The following is a 19782-nucleotide window of genomic DNA, read 5'->3' as shown; positions in this document are numbered from 1 at the left end:
GGCAACCCACTCCAGTGTTCTTGCCTGGAGAATCCCAGGGACCGGGGAGCTTGGTGGGCTGCCGTCTATGGGTTTGCACAGAGTCGGACACGACTGAAGCGACTTAGCAGTAGCACTGCATACAGAAAAAAAAAAAAATCGCACGAAATGCACAAGAAGCTAGTAGGTCTGTTTGCCCGAGGGGAGAGGAACTGAGCAGCTAGGAAGACCTTCCTCCTTGTGAACTGTGTGAACTTGGGACTGGGTCAATGTATTTTCAAGATGGACTTAAATAAAATGCATATATATATAAAAAAAAAGGGACTTCTCTGGTGGTCCAAGTGGTTAAGACTCTGAGCTTCCCCTGCAGAGGGCATAGGTTCAATCCCAGGTCCGGGAACTAAGATCCTGCACACCATGTGATGTGGCCAAAAAAAATAAACTTAAATAATAATAATAAAAGTCTTAGTTGGCATAAGTGCCTCAAGATTTCAAAAAAGAAAGAAAGAAAGAGAATGGACTGAGTCAATTTGAAGTCCTCATCCCTGAAGCTTTCCAGCTCTGTTTAAAACAAACAAACTTCATCTCCTCAAAGGTGTCTGTGTTCCTGAGCTTCCTCTTACCCTCTCTTAATAAACTTACATTTTCCTCAACTGTCAACATTATGGTTAATAAAACCTATTTGGCTATTTTATTTTATTGGGTCCTTTTTCTGTCTTCTCGAGATATATTTTACCTCTGGCTGTTCTTTGCAGACACACAGAGTTCACCCACCCTCGGGGTTAGATGCCCACACGTTTCCCCAGGATACAGTCCAGGTGATACATTTTGGAAACAAAAAGGCCTGGCTTCAACCCCAGCGTTGCCACTAACAGCTGCCTAACCCTGCTTAGCCAACCCCTCCCAGCCTTGCTTTCTCGCCCCTCTGCTGGGGGAGCAGCTCTGGCCCCCTAAGAATGTATGTGGCCCTGAGCATGGTGTCTGCACTTGCAGGACAGCGATTATGAAAACCCAGATGAGCACTCGGACTCAGAGATGTACGTGCTGCCAGCTGAGGAGGCCGGGGACGACAGCTATGAGCCGCCACCTGCGGAGCAGGAGACACGGACAGTTCACCCGGCCCTGCCCTTCACCAGGGGCGAGTATGTAGGTGAGTCCCTGCTGGACCTTGGGTGCTTGGCCCTCAGGGCAGCAGGGAGCGGGGCGGGCCAAGGTTGCAGGGTGGTGGGAGCTCTGACTTTCACTACCTCCAAGTGGGTCATCTGGTCACTCACAGGTACTGGAGCCCTCTGCTGGAAAGCTTGCCCTTTGGAGAAGGAGGGGGTAAACCTTGCAAATTGGGAATGTTGAAAACAGGCAAAAGATAAAGCAACCATACCCCAATGTGGCTCCCAACCCCACCCCACCTCATTTCCTGTAGTCCCCAGAGAAATCAATCCTGAGGTTAGTCGCTGCTTCTTCTCCAGCTTCCTACACTCAAGGTTCTGACATTTCTCTTGAGATGACTGTACAGAACAAGGAGACCTGCGAGGATCTCAGTGTTTGCTAAGGCCCCTCCTTCCTCTCTCACCCCGCCCCCACATCGGCAAGCTGCACAGACACTCCTGAGTCTAGACTCTAGACTCTTAACTGTGGGGCGGGGGGAGTGGTAAAGAGCTCTAGGCCGAGAATGAGGCTCTTGAATTAAATGGACAAGTCTTAGGTGTGGTCTCCAGGCCTGAGTGTAGCTTTTAATGCCCCTCAAAGAAGTCTGTGTTCCATTCTAACAAGTGACTAAAGTTCAATGAAGGCGAGGAAGGGCTTGTGTCTGTGGTGATCACCCTGGCACCCCTGGGAGTAAAGGGGTCCTTGTAGTTAACTGCCTCCTCGTGCATGCCAGGTACTGTCCCTTGCTTTGTGCAACGATTCACTTACTGAGCACCTGCTATGTGCCAGAGCTATGCTCAGCAGCTAGCAAGACCGACACACTCCCAGACTTTTTACAGTTTACAACTTAGCGCTTTACTGTCGTGGTGGACTTCACTTTCTTGACGATCACAAAGGAAAAAGGAGATGCTCGGAAGAGGGAATTCACTGGGCCAAGGTTTTATAAGTGGCAGAACTGGCATGCAAGCTGGGCAACTCAGCCTCCAAAGTCCTAGCTCTTCATCACTCTGCTCCACACTCCACCACCCAATTTGTGACCTCCTTCACTCATTGCAACAACCTCAGGAAGGAAGGAGCTGCATCAGGCCCGTTTTACAGACCAGGAGACAACCATTCTAGCTGGGAGTGGGGAGGGGGGTAGATTAAGCAGCTCATATGGGCTTCCCAGGTGACATTAGTGGTAAAGAATCTGCCTGCCAATGCACAAGACACAAGAGATAAGTTCGATCCCTGGGTCGGGACGATCCCCTGGAGGAGGAAATGGCAACCCAGTCTGGTGTTCTTGCCTGGAGAATCTCATGGGCAGAGGAGCCTGGCAGGCTACAGTCAGTCCGTGGGGTTGTAAAGAGTTGGACATGACTGAGCATGCGCACGCACAAGCAGCTCATTCCAGGTCATACTCTTCAGAGCCTGTTTTCTGTGCTTTGCTACTTCTGCTGGGCTTAAATCTTGTGTTAAGAAATCTCAGTAAACACCAGGAGCTGCCAATAAAGCTATAAAAACTGTCACAGGCACAGCAGAGTAGATGCCTTGGTGCCTTAACACAGCTACACCACCAGAAAGAGGCTCCTGGGAGGCACCAATGTGAAGTTAATCACACAACTTCAGCGATGCAGAGGCGTGGGCTGAGAGCTGGAACAGGCCCCAGGACAAGAGCAGAGCAGGACAGGCAGAGGCAGGGACCGCTGCCTTGAGCCAGGGCCAGAGGAAGCAGGGAGCCAGTGTAGGCACCCGTGCTGTTCCAGGATGGGGAGCCCACCAGGTTATTCCCATGCTAAGATTTTCCTCAATGGATCAGTCAGAATCTGCACTCACAGATCAACTGGGTAGACCCCTGTTGCCTAAGCCCTCCACCACATGACGCAGGTAAGGTTAGTTCTGTTTATTAGGCATTGTCTTTGTCAGGCACGATGTTCCTCCTGCCTTTGCTGTTTTCTTCCTAATCCCTACAATAACTCTCTGAAGTGGATAGTTAACCATCTTCATTTTTAAAATGAGGAATGTGAGTCCCAGAGAGGTTACATAATGAAGAAGAGGCCCAAAGGAGCGCAGCTGGTGGGTGGAGAGCAGGGGACTGAACCCAGGGCCCTCAACTTCAGAGACTGGACTCCTTCACAACAGTTGCTGAGGATGGCCCTGGACCAGGGGATTCACAACTTCTCCCCCATTCAAGGACACCATTGAGGGGAGGAGTATGTAGTTTTACCAGATGAGTAGTTGCAACCCTGCATATACCTTAGAATAACCTGGGGAACTTTTAAAACCTATAATGAAAGGTCCCTCCCCAGAAGTTTTAAACTGCATGTTTGGGGTGGGGCCTTGGCATTTTTTTTTAAAGCTCCTAGGTGGTTCCTAGGGGCTTCCCTTGTAGCTCATATGGTAAAGAGTCTGCCTGCAATGTGGGAGACCCAGGTTGGATTCCTGGGTCAGGAAGATCCCCTGGAGAAGGAAATGACAACCTACTCCAGTATTCTTGTCTGGAAAAATCCTATGGATGGAGGAGCCTGGCAGGCTACAGTCCATGGGGTCACAAAGGGTTAGACATGACTGAGTAATTAACACTTTCACTTTCACAGGTGGTTCCTATGTGTAAGCAGGATTGAGAATCATCGCCCTTAAGGCTTTAGGGAGCAAAGTGAATCCATTGAGGATTACTGCTCCCCTTAGCCCCCGATACTGCCAAGGTCACCATCTACTCTATTTAGCCACATGCTTGGACTGTCAGCTCTCCTGGGTCTGTGGGTCTCATGGCTCCCTGGAAGGACCCTCTTCTGGTTTTTATAATGTAGGTCAATGGGTTGTTGACATTTTTGCCTGTCATACTTTTTAAAGGAATGCCCCAGTCAATAGCATGTTGGCTACATGGATGCTGGTAGTTTTATACTTTCTAGAACTCGGTGGCTTCTGCCCAAGAAATGATCCAGAACCCTTTCATCTTATGTTTTGTTGTTCTTGTTGTTCCTCTCAAGACAACCGATCAAGCCAGAGGCAGTCTCCACCCTTCAGCAAGACTCTTCCCAGTAAACCCAACTGGCCTTCTGCAAAGGCGAGACTGGCCACCTCTCTGCCGGCCAACACTTCATTGCATAAACCTCAAGTCCCACCCAAACCCAAAGAGCTCCTTGAGGATGAGGTAAAGTAAATCTGTCCGGAAGGCTGCCCAGACCAAGGGGAAGGCAGGATGCAGGGGCCAGATGGGGGGAGGGACAGGACAGTGTAGCCTCAGGCGTGTCTTCCTTCCTCCAGGCCTGGGTCTCTGACCGGCGCTAACCACCTGCCCCGAAACACTCCATTGTCCTGCTGGAAGGATGTTTTCTCTTAAAATGTCATATATGGCCTTATTTAAGCACTTTCAATTACTAATCAGGTATATGATGTAATATCCAACCTGGATTTGTGCCCCTCTCACTATTTCCTCTTTCTTATCCCTCAGTTTCCTGCAAATCTCTCATTCCTCCATAAGATACTTCCCCATCTTTATCCTCCTATGCTTCTCTCCCTGTCCTGCCTCATTTTCTTTCCCCCACTTTCTTTCTCTCTGATCCTCTAAATTGCAAAGGGGTGCAATGGGATGTATACTGGAGACCCCCTGTCTGTATGGAGACCCTGCACAACCTTTGGAAGAACTGACCCCACACTTCCTTCAGCATCTCTTGCTTCTCACTCTCTCTCCCAAGCCCCAGGTATCCAGGAACCTCCTTTGCCAACTGTCTGGGACCCAACTCTGGGTTTATCTTATCAACCTCCCTTCTGCCAGCACCCTAAATTTTCATGTCTTATTCCCTATGAAATTTTTAAAAAATGAATGGGTAAACTTATCCAGACTATTGTAAGAATGACTGATAAAGCCTAATATATTATGGCTCCCAGAAGTACTGCATTTTAAAAAAGTCAAAGACAAGCCCTCAAACTTAGCCTTTAGAACAGTTATACAAGTGCAATGGACTTCCCAGGCGGCTCAGTGGTAAAGAATTCGCCTGCCAATGCAGGAGATGTGGGTTTGATCTCTGGGTCAGGAAGATCCCCTGGAGTAGGAAATGGCAACCCACTCCAGTATTCTTGCCTGGGAAATCCCATGGACAGAGGAGCCTAGCGGGCTACAGTCCATGAGGTTGCAAAGAGTCGTACATGACTGAGCGACTGAGTACACAAGTGCAACAGGCCAAGAAAGAAAACAACATTAAAGGCAACTCTTAACCATCACCAGACACATGGTGCTGCAGCTTCTTGAAGAAGCAAATGTTTCTAAATGCCTATAGGTGATAAAACCTATAGCTTACAAACATGCTGTGAAATGACGTTTTCCACCTTAGTATAATTTGTAGCCCAACAGGAGACATAAAAGAGAGACTTTTTATTTTATTTTTTTAAATTTAATTTATTTTATTTTTTAACTTTACAATATTGTATTGGTTTTGCCGTAAGTCAAAATGAATCCACCACAGGTATACATATGTTCCCCATCCTGAACCCTCCTCCCTCCTCCTTCCCCATACCATCCCTCTGGGTCATCCCAATGCACCAGCCCCAAGCATCCAGTATCGTGTATCGCACCTGGACTGGCGACTCGTTTCATATATGATATTATACATGTTTCGATGCCATTCTCCCAAATCATTCCACCCTCTCCCTCTCCCACAGAGTCCAAAAGACTGTTCTATACATCAGTGTCTCTTTTGCTGTCTCGTACACAGGGTTATTGTTACCATCTTTCTAAATTCCAAATATATGTGTTAGTATACTGTATTGGTGTTTTTCTTTCTGGCTTACTTCACTCTGTATAATAGGCTCCAGTTTCATCCACCTCATTAGAACTGATTCAAATGTATTCTTTTTAATGGCTGAGTAATACTCCATTGTGTATATGCACCACTGCTTTCTTATCCATTCATCTGCTGATGGACATCTAGGTTGCTTCCGTGTCCTGGCTATTATAAACAGTGCTGCGATGAACATTGGGGTACACATGTCTCTTTCAATTCTGGTTTCCTCAGTGTGAATGCCCAGCAGTGGGATAGCTGGATCATAAGGCAGATCTATTTCCAGTTTTTTAAGGAATCTCCACACTGTTCTCCATAGAGGCTGTCCTAGTTTGCATTCCCATCAACAGTGTAAGAGGGTTCCCTTTTCTCCACACCCTCTCCAGCATTTACTGCTTGTAGACTTTTGGATAGCAGCCATTCTGACTGGTGTGAAATAGTACCTCATTGTGGTTTTGATTTGCATTTCTCTGATAATGAGTGCTGTTGAGCATCTTTTCATGTGTTTGTTAGCCATCTGTATGTCTTCTTTGGAGAAATGTCTATTTAGTTCTTTGGCCCACTTTTTGATTGGGTCATTTATTTTTCTGGAATTGAGCTGTAGGAGTTGCTTGCATATTTTTGAGATTAGTTGTTTGTCAGTTGCTTCATTTGCTATTATTTTCTCCCATTCTGAAGTCGTCTTTTCACCTTGCTTATAGTTTCCTTTGATGTGCAGAAGCTTTTAAGGTTAATTAGGTCCCATTTGTTTATTTTTGTTTTTATTTCCAATATTCTGGGAGGTGGGTCATAGAGGATCCTGCTGTGATGTATGTCGGAGAGTGTTTTGCCTATGTTCTCCTCTAGGAGTTTTATAGTTTCTGGTCTTATGTTTATATCTTTAATCCATTTTGAGTTTATTTTTGTGTATGGTGTTAGAAAGTGTTCTAGTTTCATTCTTTTACAAGTGGTTGACCAGTTTTCCCAGCACCACTTGTTAAAGAGATTGTCTTTAATCCATTGTATATTCTTGCCTCCTTTGTCAAAGATAAGGTGTCCATATGTGTGTGGATTTATCTCTGGGCTTTCTATTTTCTTCCATTGATCTATATTTCTGTCTTTGTGCCAGTACCATACTGTCTTGATGACTGTGGCTTTGTAGTAGAGCCTGAAGTCAGGCAGGTTGATTCCTCCAGTTCCATTCTTCTTTCTCAAGATTGCTTTGGCTATTAGAGGTTTTTTGTATTTCCATATAAACTGTGAAATTATTTGTTCTAGCTCTGTGAAGAATACCGTTGGTAGCTTGATAGGGATTGCATTGAATCTATAAATTGCTTTGAGTAGTATACTCATTTTCACTATATTGATTCTTCCAATCCATGAACATGGTATATTTCTCCATCTATTAGTGTCCTCTTTGATTTCTTTCACCAGTGTTTTATAGTTTTCTATATATAGGTCTTTAGTTTCTTTAGGTAGATATATTCCTAATTATTTTATTCTTTTCGTTGCAATGGTGAATGGAATTGTTTCCTTAATTTCTCTTTCTATTTTCTCATTATTAGTGTATAGGAATGCAAGGGATTTCTGTGTGTTGATTTTATATCCTGCAATTTTACTATAATCATTGATTAGTTCTAGTAATTTTCTGTTGGAGTCTTTAGGGTTTTCTATGTAGAGGATCATGTCATCTGCAAACGGTGAGAGTTTTACTTCTTATTTTCCAATTTGGATTCCTTTTATTTTTTTCTGCTCTGATTGCTGTGGCCAAAACTTCCAGAACTATGTTGAATAGTAATGGTGAGAGTGGGCACCCTTGTCTTGTTCCTGACTTTAGAGGAAATGCTTTCAATTTTTCACCATTGAGGATAATGTTTGCTATGGGTTTGTCATATATAGCTTTTATTATGTTGAGGTATGTTCCTTCTATTCCTGCTTTCTGGAGAGTTTTTATTATAAATGGATGTTGAATTTTGTCAAAGGCTTTCTCTGCATCTATTGAGATAATCATATGGTTTGTATTTTTCAATTTGTTAATGTGGTGTATTACATTGATTGATTCGCGGATATTGAAGAATCCTTGCATCCCTGGGATAAAGCCCACTTGGTCATGGTGTATGATCTTTTTAATGTGTTGTTGGATTCTGATTGCTAGAATTTTGTTAAGGATTTTTGCATCTATGTTCATCAGTGATATTGGCCTGTAGTTTTCTTTTTTTGTGGCATCTTTGTCAGGTTTTGGTATTAGGGTGATGGTGGCCTCATAGAATGAGTTTGGAAGTTTACCTTCCTCTGCAATTTTCTGGAAGAGTTTGAGCAGGATAGGTGTTAGCTCTTCTCTAAATTTTTGGTAGAATTCAGCTGTGAAGCCGTCTGGACCTGGGCTTTTGTTTGCTGGAAGATTTCTGATTACAGTTTCAATTTTCATGCTTGTGATGGGTCTGTTAAGATTTTCTATTTCTTCCTGGTCGAGTTTTGGAAAGTTGTACTTTTCTAAGAATTTGTCCATTTCTTCCACGTTGTCCATTTTATTGGCATATAATTGCTGATAGTAGTCTCTTATGATCCTTTGTATTTCTGTGTTGTCTATTGTGATCTCTCCCTTTTCATTTCTAATTTTATTGATTTGATTTTTCTCCCTTTGTTTCTTGATGAGTCTGGCTAATGGCTTGTCAATTTTATTTATCCTTTCAAAGAACCAGCTTTTGGCTTTGTTGATTTTTGCTATGGTCTCTTTTGTTTCTTTTGCATTTATTTCTGCCCTAATTTTTAAGATTTCTTTCTTTCTACTAACCCTGGGGTTCTTCATTTCTTCCTTTTCTAGTTGCTTTAGGTGTAGAGTTAGGTTATTTATTTGACTTTTTTCTTGTTTCTTGAGGTATGCCTGTATTGCTATGAACTTTCCCCTTAGGACTGCTTTTACAGTGTCCCACAGGTTTTGGGTTGTTGTGTTTTCATTTTCATTCATTTCTATGCAAATTTTGATTTCTTTTTTGATGTCTTCTGTTATTTGTTGGTTATTCAACAGTGTGTTGAAGAGAGACTTTTTAAATAAAATAGAGGCAGCATCCAGGCCCAAATTCCCACTTCACTCTTACTAGTTGTGTGACTTTAGGTATCAGATAACCTGAATCTCATCTTTTCATCTCTTCAGGTTCCTTTAAAGCTTGAATAAAGGAATATAAATACTTCACTAAATTCAGTGTCTCACACAAAGAAGCATTCTATGTATTGTATAAATTGGATTCCTTTCTACCATATTCTAGATTCTTTATAAAATCCAGTTTTCCAGTTTCTCCTGAAAACCGAGGGCCTGTCAACACTTGGCCAGTCATGGCCTTGAAGCAGCTGAGCCTCATGGCACCCTTCCAACTCAACTGAGAATCCCAGGCCCCTGTTTCCATTCGTCATCATCTTCACTGCTGATACAAGGCATGGACACAGCCTGGCTCCGCACATGCCCAGTTGCTATTCCAGGCCTGTTCCTGTAAGCACTTGAGCTTATGACCCCCCTCTCCAGGGACAGTTTAAGTCAGGAAGTCAGAAGACTGAGAATGGATTTGGTTTGTCAATCCTCAGTCTGTCTGTCAGTCCGAGGGGATGATGCCCTTTCAGGGTGTGAACAGGTGGCAAGGAGAATCTGAGCATGGGACACGGTAGGGAGACCATCTGTTAGGGTCTCACTGTGAATTCTTCCAGCATTCAGAGGGTCTATATGAAGATGCCAACTCAGACACAGAATACAAATGAAGATTGTGAGTTACATGAGGCTCTCCATTTCTGTGAATAACTGGAGGTGGACCCCAGTGGGGAGAGGCTGAGTTTTGCTAATAACAGCTTTGTGGCGGTGGCTCAGGCAAGTCTGAACCAGCGGGGAAAGGGGATGACTGGGGGAAATACATTCTGGAATGAGGAGATGGACAATCAAGATAAGGAAGAGTTAAAAAAGAAATAGAAGACAACATTAAGATCTGGTCAAGACATTAGATAGGAAAGGAAGAAGTCAAATACAAACACATATAAAAATGTTTAGCTCTGCCATACAGGTTACAAGCAAAATATGGGTTACAGGCTGACCAGAGAGAGTTGGGGCAGGTGGTGGAGGAGCAACTGCCCTAAAATGACAGGAGGGTCTAGCACTTGATAAGCACTGTGTATCAGCTGGTGATCCGAGCCCTCTGTGTGTATTATCTCATCACACCCTCACAGCAACCCTATGAAGTACACGCTATTATCACCCCCATTTCAGAGGAGGAAATGGTACAGATGAGGTGACAAGGGGTTGAAAAATTTGTCCAAGGTCAAAGAGCTATATGCTAGAGCCAGCATTTGAACCCAGATCATGAGATGCTAGAGCCCAGGTGCTACATGGCCATCCTGGACTACCTCTCCAGCATCCACTGACCAAAGGCCAGTCCTTCATTCAACACAAATGTTCCAGGGCTTCGCTGGTGCCCAGAGCACAGACCCAGTACCTGTCCTTGCGGGGTATCAGTTTTGTGATTTTATTTGACCTTGGACAGATTACTCAACTTTTCTCAAATTCCTCATCTGTAAAATAAGGATAAATAAATAAAAAAAAAACCTAACTTAATAGGTAGGTATTATTGAAAGAATTCAGTGAAATAATGTATGTGAAGCTATTAAATTTTCACATGAAATGTATTAAGGAAGAAACTCAAGTGGACATTTAATAACTCTTACACAATTACTCTGCCCCATATTTATGGTCAATTGATTATTGGCAAAGGTGCCAAGACAATTTAATAGGAAATAGTGCTAAGACAAATAGACAAATAGTGCTAAGATAACTGCATAAGTTCAGTTCAGTTCAGTCGCTCAGTCATGTCTGACTCTTTGCGACCCCATGAACCTCAGCACACCAGGCCTCCCTGTCCATCACCAATTTCCGGAGTCCACCCAAACCCACGTCCATTGAGTCAGTGATGCCATCCAACCATCTCATTCTCTGTCATCCCCTTCTCCTCCTGCCCTCCCTCAACCTTTCCCAGCATCAGGGTCTTTTCAAATGAGTCAGCTCTTCACATCAGGTGGGCAAAGTATTGGAGTTTCAGCTTCAGCATCAGTCCTTCCAATGAATATTCAGGACTGATTTCCTTTAGGATGGACTGGTTATATCTCCTTGCAGTCCAAGGAACTCTCAAGAGTCTTCTCCAACACCACAGTTCAAATACATCAATTCTTCAGCGCTCAGCTTTCTTTATAGTCCAACTCTCACATTCATACATGACCACTGGAAAAATCATGGCCTTGACTAGACAGACCTTTGTTGACAAAGTACTGTCTCTGCTTTTCAATATGCTATCTAGGTTGGTCATAACTTTCCTTCCAAGGAGTAAGTGTCTTTTAATTTCATGGTTGCAATCACCATCTGCAGTGATTTTGGAGCCCAGAAAGATAAAGTCAGCCACTGTTTTCAAAAGAATGAAATTGAGCTCCTATCTCACATCATATCTTAAAATATTAGATAAAAATGGATCATAGGACTGAGTATAAGAGCTATTAATAAAACTATAAAATTCTTGGAAGAAAACATAGGTATAAATCTTTATGACCTTGGAATAGGCAATGGTTTCTTAGATACAACAAAGGAAAAAATAGATAAAATTTACTTTAAAATGTAAAACTTTTGTGCTGTAAATGATGCCACAAAGAAAGTAAAGGACAACCTATAGAATGAGAGAATGTTTTTGCAAATTATATATCTATAAAAGATGTATATCTAGAACATTTAAAGAACTCTAATCATCTAAAGATATAAAAGATAAACAACCAGATTAAAGGTGGACAAAGGTGTGGAATAGACTTTTCTCTGAAGAATATATATAAATGGCCAATAAGCAGACAAAAAGATGCTTAATGTCATTAACCATCAGGGAAATGCAAATCAAAATTACAGTTAGATACCACTTCATACCTACAAGGATGCTTATAATAAAAAAGAAGACAATAACAAGTACTGGTGAATATGTGGAGAAATTGGAACCCTAATACATTGCCAGTGGAAATGAAAAATTATTGCAGCCACTTTGGAAAACAACTTAACCGTTATTCAAACTATTAAATATAGAGCTACAGTATGATCCAGCAATTCCATCATTAGGTATATTCCCAAGAAAAATGTCCATCTACACAAAATTTGTACATGAATGTTCATATCATTACTTATAACAGCCCCAAAGTAGAAAGAGCTGATAAGTGGATAAGTAAAATGGGGTATAATCATACAATGAAATATGATTTGTCCATAAAAGGAAATGAAGTAGCGATACATACTACAATGTGGCTAATCCTTGAAATTACTGTTATAAGAAATCACGAAAGACTGTGTATTTTAATAGTGTATGATTCTATTTACGTAAAATGTCCAGAATGGGCAATTCTTAAAGACAGAAAGAAGGTTCATGGTTGACTGGGTCAGGGGAGGTGGTGGTTGGGAGTGACTAGTGGGCTCAGGTTCCTTTTGGGGGTGATGACAATGTTCTGAAGATAATTGTTGTGATGGTTGCACTCTGTGAATCTGTGAATATACTAGAAGTAACCAAATCACTTTATACCATGAAGTTTAATGGTATATGGATTATGAAAAATTTCTTAATATCACTCTTTCTTATCCAGTAAACTCCAAATGTACAGCATTTCTATATTTCTTTTAGGCTGATTATGTGGTCCCTGTGGAAGATGAAGATGAAAACTATATTCATCCCACAGAAGACAGTTCAGTCCCATCTGAAAAAGGCAAGAGTTTGCAGTTTTAAGCACCTGAAAACTTCTACCAGTTGATTGGGGCATTATTTGCTCACAAGTACTAAAGGGCTTAGACATGATGCTGCTGAGACCTCTCTGCTCCATGGCCACAGCATTTGCCTTCTTTAGTTGAGTGGCTGGTCCATCAGAGAGCATAGTGAGCAACCCATGCCTGTGTTTTTCAACCTTGATTCTTCTTTCTCCATCCTCTTCCATGATTTAATACTGTCTTCTCAAATTATAAAAGCACCTAGGTTCTTCTCTGTAGCTCTTCACTAAGAATGTATTTCTCATAAAATCTAATACTAATGAGGTCATGAGCCACAAGGCTAACCTTACAAATATTGTACCAGGAATAATTTCTGCAGAGGACTGAGAAAATGAAAGAATAAAATATGCTCTGTGTTCTAATTCTTTCAAATTTAGTGCTACGTCAGGCCCACAAGAAACATTTCATTTGTAAATCCTTCATGAAATAACAAATGCAGTTTCAAATAAATTATCTTAAAAAGCCCATGGCACGTACCCTCAGGTGAGGCGTGGAACAGGGTAGGATTACTTTGGACATAGTCGCTATGGAGAATATAATCCTGTATAAATGCTGCCTCTTCAAGTAACACTATTCATCTAATAAACCTGACTCCGAAGTAGTGGTACTCAGGTTTTACTCTGTCATCACGTCACAGCCCTCTCCTTCATGCCCTAAATATCAACAACAGCGTCTAGGCCCTCCGGGATTCCTGAGTTCACCCATAACCACAAAACAATAAGTACAAATGAAATGCCCCCATACCCCTAACCCTACAAAATCCAAGAGAAATGATGTGTGGCAGGGAAGGCAGGGCTATTAATTTGGCCCCTCCACCGTTAGTTTAATACATGTTCCCCTGATGAAAAACAAACTCTTTCATCTCTGAGACCCCCAGTTTGGCAAATGAAATTCTAAGCAAGTATTCACTTTAATTATTAATATATTCATTCGAAAAATGTTTCTTTTTTTCCTCTGAAAAGACTACTTTTAATGGCTTGTGGGCTTAATTAAGCGTGTCTCCCATTCTTTGCAAATTATCTGGTCTAGCCCATTATTTCTACCATACATTTTTCCATAAGTGTAAATCTCCATCAGTAGACTGTATCTACAATATATACATATAACCCTAATATATATATGCTTGTGTGTTTCAGCTCCCATGGTGAATAGATCAATCAAGCCGAATAACTCCTCCAAGTCAGCCTCTCCTCCAGGGACAGCTCCAGGTAGAATATACACGAGTTGGTGTTTTTTTTTGTTTGTTTATTGTGAAATGATTACATTCGGGGATTTGGCTTTCAATCCACTCTAAATAGGATAAACAACTCAGAGCAAATATTATGAAACAATCCCTTGTATTTCCAAATGTCTTCATAAGTAGCAAACAGAGACTTCTCGTGTTCATCCACTGTGTGGTGGCACCTGTGTGGGGGACCCTCGTCCTGCGTCTCACGTCCCTGTGTCTCCAACAGACACGTCCTAGTCTTCATCTGACCTCTCTGGGCACTTCACTGGTTTCTCCTCCTCTTCCCCTTCCCTGACTGAGGATGCCTGCACAGGTCAGCCTCAGCCCCCTGCTCTTCTTGCAGAATATCGTGCAGGTTAAGAACTTGGGTTCTGAGCCAGGCATTCCAGTGCTCCCCGTTCTCAGCTGTATCACATTGGGTCTGTACTTCACCTCTCCAAGCATCACATTTCCTCATGTGTAAATGGAGATAACAGCCCAAGCCCTGAGACAGGAGAATTCTGAAAATGTGAGTGGGAAATTCTTAAGTGCCTGGCATACAGTAGGTGCTCAGTAGACCATTATTTTTCACTTTTTTTGGGGTGTATTCATTCTCCTGTATTCACTTTGGTGGTCTAAGCTAATGACCCTCTGGTGCCCAAACTTAACCCTTCTTCCTTCCCACCACCACAAGCTCAATGCATCCATCACTCCTACCCTTTGGGCATTGCTATTCCTCTTTACACGTCAGCCTCTGGGCTCTATGTTTCAACATGTTTGTGCTCTTTCCCAATCCTATTGCTTTTTTCCTGAATTTGCTCTTCTATTTCATAGAAGGCAATGGCAACCCACTCCAGTATTCTTGCCTGGAAAATCCCATGGACAGAGGAGCCTGGTGGGCTACAGTCCATGGGGTCGCGAAGAATCGGACACGACTAAGTGACTTCACTTTCACTTTTCACTTTCATGCACTGGAGAAGGAAATGGCACCCACTCCAGTGTTCTTGCCTGGAGAATCCCAGGGACGGCGGAGCCTGGTGGGCTGCCATCTATGGGGTCGCACAGAGTCGGACACGACTGAAGCGACTTAGCAGCAGCAGCAGCTCTTCTATTTTACTTGTCACCACCTTAACCAGGCTTTCTTTAACACTTCATACCTTCTGTCTTACAGAGTCCACTAAGCACATCCTCGCCTCTAGGCTCTTTCCTCAGTCACTGAAATGAGCTTCTGAGCCTTCCAAATTTTGCTAGCTTCATCCCATTACACAGCTTTTGCCATGTCATCCCTACCCAAACCATGAACTCTCAGTGGTTCCTAAGTGTCTCCTGTTGCTGTTGTTCAGTCACTCAGTCGTGTCGAACTCTTTTGCAACCCCATGAACTGTAGCCCACCAGGCTCCCCCATCCCTGGGATTCTCCAGGCAAGAACACTGGAGTGGGTTGCCATTTCCTTCTCCAAGGGACCTTCTTCTCCTGTAGGGTCTGGCAACTCCCAGACTGAGACCCACAGTGCTGAGTAATGCCCATACCCTCACCCTATTACAGCACAGAGAGATATAGGAGCCTCCTCCACAGCATTCTTCTTATCCTCTCCCCAACTGTGTACCCAACACACACACACACACTCCCTTCTCTCCCAGACCTGAAGGCTCAACACAGAGATTGGGAGACTGACCTCTGCTTGCAATGACGTGGTCCTTGAGAGAAAATGAAAGAAGAGTATTTTTAGTAGGTTTTCCTAGACTCATTTCCTGTGCAATTGCTCACCCTCTTCACAAGTTCTTAATTCTCCTCACCCTCAGAACCCGCAAGCTCTTTATACTTGCAGCGTAGTGGTCAGAGTCATCCAGCTCATCGTCATTCCTGGGAACAAATGTCAACACACCGACCTAAAACGTCGTGGAGAGGTTGCCTTCTTCCCAACTGAAATAGAGACTCCTGACCTGTGATAACTCAGGAGAAGAGCCGTCATTACTGGGATAGAAAATGTTTCATTTAAACAGATAAATGAAAGTTTAAGCACTCCTTTAGAACAATAGTTTAATACTCTCTGGCTCTTACATCTTAAAATGCTCTTCTTGCCTTACATGGATGTTTTCTTCCTAAAACACACCTGATACTCCAATCAGCCTATGTTTCATGGGTCCTGCCTTCTGGCATTTGTTTGTGTTTTCACTTTTATGACACCAAACCCTACACATCCTTCAAAGTCCAGCTTGAAGTCTCCCCTCCTGGAAACCTCCTATGTTTTTTTACCCCTCAGAGAGCTTTTCTTTGCCATAAGTCTCATCCCACTTATACTCAGCCCGCACCTATTCTCCAATTGCTTTGGGTCTCAGTCTAATCTCCCTAAGTATGTTGCAAGCTCCTTGAAGACACGGCCTTAGTATCGCTGACACAGGAGGCCTTTTCTGACACCACAGTGGGCTAGACCCCCTCGGTGTGCGCGCCTATTGTACCCTGCACTTCCCGTTTATCCCCTGATCCTTCCTGAGATCTCTGTCTTTCCTATAAGACTCTCAGCTCCATGTCTTGCTCATACTTGTGTTTCTAGGGCCTAGACAGGTCCTGGATCAGAGCAGGTGCTGAAATAGTAGGTGGGTCAGTTGACTGAGAGCAATTGAGCCCCCCAACTCTGACTGTCTGTAAGGAATTATCTGGCCCCATTATGAAGGCATTAGCCCACTGGATTTACTATTCATTAGTTTTACATTAATCTAGTGTAGCTAAATTTTATCACTAGAGGCATCAGGTGCAGAAACCAAACTTGAACAAGAAAATAATTTCTTGGTTAAATGACTGTTGGATATAGACAGAAGAAAGTTCAGGAGGAGGAAGGAAGTGAGTTAACTTAAGGAATAAATCCGAACAGTTAGAGGGAGTTTCAGAGTATGCAAACAGTATGCAAACAGTATAGTTTTCAGAGATGATTTTTGTAAAATGAATAATCAGACTCCTGAACTATGTCTTTGAATAATTGAACCATTGTCCTTTAAAGGCTTCAGAAAGTGCCCTATAGGCATCATGACAGTGCTAAGGTTTCAGGTGTCCCTATCAAAGTACCCCACCGTGACACTTGAAAGTGAAAGTCGCTCAGTTGTGTCCAGGACTATACAGTCCATGGAATTCTCTAGGCCAGAATACTAAGTGGGTAGCCTTTCCCTTATCCAGGGGAACTTCCCAACTCAGGGATTGAACCCAAGTCTCCCACACTGCAGAATACTGGAGTGGGTAGCCTATCCCTTCTCCAGTGGACCTTCCCGACCCAGTAATTGAACTGGAGTCTCCTGCATTGCAGGCGGATTCTTTACCAACTGAGCTATAAGGGAAGCCTGACACTTGTTTCTGGTTAATGTTGCTCTTGGCTCTTTGATGGCTAGTAAGGTGCCGGCCAAGGATCACACACTGGATTAGGCACAAAGGGAGGCTCTCTCTCTCGGTGTTCCACCCTGGGAAGCACAGTAGTGGGACTTAGCCGAGACTCCAAAGCCAGACGGTCCAAGCCTTGGCTCTGACACTCACTAGGTACTAGCCTTCAAGCAAGCTAAGAAATCCCCCTGTCTGTTTCCCCTACTGAAAAAATTAAGGAGAAAATGGCACCTATGCCTCAGGATATTGTGAGCATTAAATGAGTAAAAAGATATGAGTCATACATAAAATATAAGCTCTTTGTGATTTATTATGATTATTATTGTCCAGAATCACTTGTTCAACCTGCCTTAATTCAAGACCATCTGGTAGAGCAGCCTGTGCACATCTCAGGGAAGTGTTCCTTTCTTTCCATATAAAGTTTTACTCTAAATCACGTTTTTCCAGGCTCAGCACAGTTGGCGCTTGGGGCTAGGTGATTCTTGTGGGGGCTGTCCTGTGCATTGCGGGCTGTTCAGCAGCATCTCTAGCCCCTGCCCACTAGATGCCAGTATACCCCCTTCCTCAACAGTGATTGGCAAAGATGTCTCCAGTCACTGCCTGGAGGAGGGAGACAAAATCACTCCCCGTTCAGAACCACTGGTCTAAACAAACTGAAAGACTGTCGCCCATTGTGATTTATCTCTAAATGTGCATTTAGAAGGTGGTTCGAGCTCTGGTTGATTTTGTAGCTTTTGTCAGAAGATGGTACTCAAGGCATGTATTTCTGAGCATCCTCTAAGAAAACTGCATTTTAAAATATTCTTATTTCCTTATTTCCTAAAACTGGGGGGCGGGGGTGCAGTGAGCAGAGTTTTGGAATTTACAATTCCTTGCTAGTGTGCAAGTTGAATTTTACCTGTAGCCCAAATTGTTCTGAAGTTGTTAAATACAATGTCTTTATGTATTTTGTAAGAATTCAAGCAGTGCATGAGAGTATAGGATGCTTCAGCTAGTGTGCAAGCTCCACTAACGATATATATAGGGTGACTATAACAGCTAAAAGAGATTAAATCCCAAAGGCTTACAATGTCAACACTGGATTATTAAGAATAGGGAAATTTAACAACATGGTATGTAAAACAGAATAAAGGATGATTCATAAAATACATGTTCAGTTTGGTTCAGTTCAGTTGCTCAGCCATGTCCAACTCTTTTCAACCCCATGGACTGCAGCACTCCAGGCTTTCCTGTCCATCACCAACTCCCAGAGCTTGCTCAAACCCATGTCCATCAAGTCGGTGATGCCATCCAACCATTTCATCCTCTGTGGTCCCCTTATCCTCCTGCCTTCAATCTTTCCCACCATCAGGGTCTTTTCCAAAGAGTCAGTTCTTTGCATCAGGTGGCCAAAGTATTGGAGTTTCAGCTTCAGCATCAGTCCTTCCAATGAATATTCAGGACTGATTTCCTTTAGGATTGACTGGTTGGATCTCCTTGTAGTCCAAGAGACTGTCAAGAGTCTTCTCCAAAACCACAGTTCAAAAGCATAAATTCTTTGGCTCTCAGCTTTCTTTATAGTCCAACTCTCACATCCATACATGACTACTGGAAAAACCATAGCTTTGACTAGACAGACCTTTGTTGGCAAAATAATGCCTCTGCTTTTTAATATGCTGTCTAAGTTGCTCATAGCTTTTCTTCCAAAGAGCAATTGTCTTTTAATTTCATGGCTGCAGTCACCATCTGTAGTGATTTTGGAGCCCCCCCAAAAATAAAGTCTCTCACAATTTGCATTGTTTCCCCATGCCATGGCTTTCTCCATTGCCATGAAATGATGGGACCAGATGCCATGATCTTAGTTTTTTGAATGTTGAGTTTTTTCACTCTCCTCTTTCACTTTCATCAACAGGCTCTTTAGTTCATCTTCACTTTCAGCCATAAGGGTGGTGTCATTTGCATATCTGAGGTTATTGATATTTCTCCCGGCAATCTTGATTCCAGCTTGTGTTTCTTCCAGCCCAGCATTTCACATGATGTACCCTGCATATAAGTTAAATAAGTAGGGTGACAATATACAGCCTTGACGTACTCCTTTCCCAATTTGGAACCAGTCTGTTCTTCCATGTCGGGTTCTAACTGTTGCTTCTTGACCTACATACAGGTTTCTCAAGAGGCAGGTGAGGTGGTCTGGTATTCCCATCTCTTGAAGAATTTTCCACAGTTTGTTGTGATCCACACAGTCAAAGGCATTGGGATAATCAATAAAGCAGAAGTAGATCTTTCTCTGGAACTCTCTTGCTTTTTCGATGATCCAACAGATGTTGGCAATTTGATCTCTGATTCCTTTGGCTTTATAAATCCAGCTTGAACATCTGGAAATTCATGGTTCACGTACTGTTGAAACCTGGCTTGGAGAATTTTGAGCTTACTTTGCTAGTGTGTGAGATGAGTGCAGTGCAGTAGTTTGAACATTCTTTGGGATTGGAATGAAAACTGACCTTTTCCAGTCCTATGGCCACAGCTGAGTGTTCAAAATTTGTTGG

General features: G+C 43.0%; 1 protein-coding gene across 2 annotated transcripts in view; it reads left to right on the top strand.

The window, feature by feature from the left end:
- The window catches only part of BLNK (B cell linker), an 80227-nt gene that overhangs the window by 43339 nt on the left and 17106 nt on the right, over positions 1–19782 (top strand). The window contains exons 5-9 of one of the 2 annotated variants that reach the window (XM_025274346.2): positions 735–797; positions 973–1129; positions 4095–4258; positions 12542–12623; positions 13818–13889. In XM_025274346.2, the coding sequence (XP_025130131.1) occupies positions 735–797; positions 973–1129; positions 4095–4258; positions 12542–12623; positions 13818–13889 (538 nt within the window). The remainder of the gene's footprint in view (positions 1–734; positions 798–972; positions 1130–4094; positions 4259–12541; positions 12624–13817; positions 13890–19782) is intronic. The other variant, XM_025274349.2, reaches the window with a different exon arrangement.

The sequence above is a fragment of the Bubalus bubalis genome, chromosome 23 (assembly GCF_019923935.1).
Source record: "Bubalus bubalis isolate 160015118507 breed Murrah chromosome 23, NDDB_SH_1, whole genome shotgun sequence".
Taxonomy (NCBI): Eukaryota; Metazoa; Chordata; class Mammalia; order Artiodactyla; family Bovidae; genus Bubalus; species Bubalus bubalis.
This window is presented reverse-complemented; position numbering and strand designations above follow the sequence as displayed.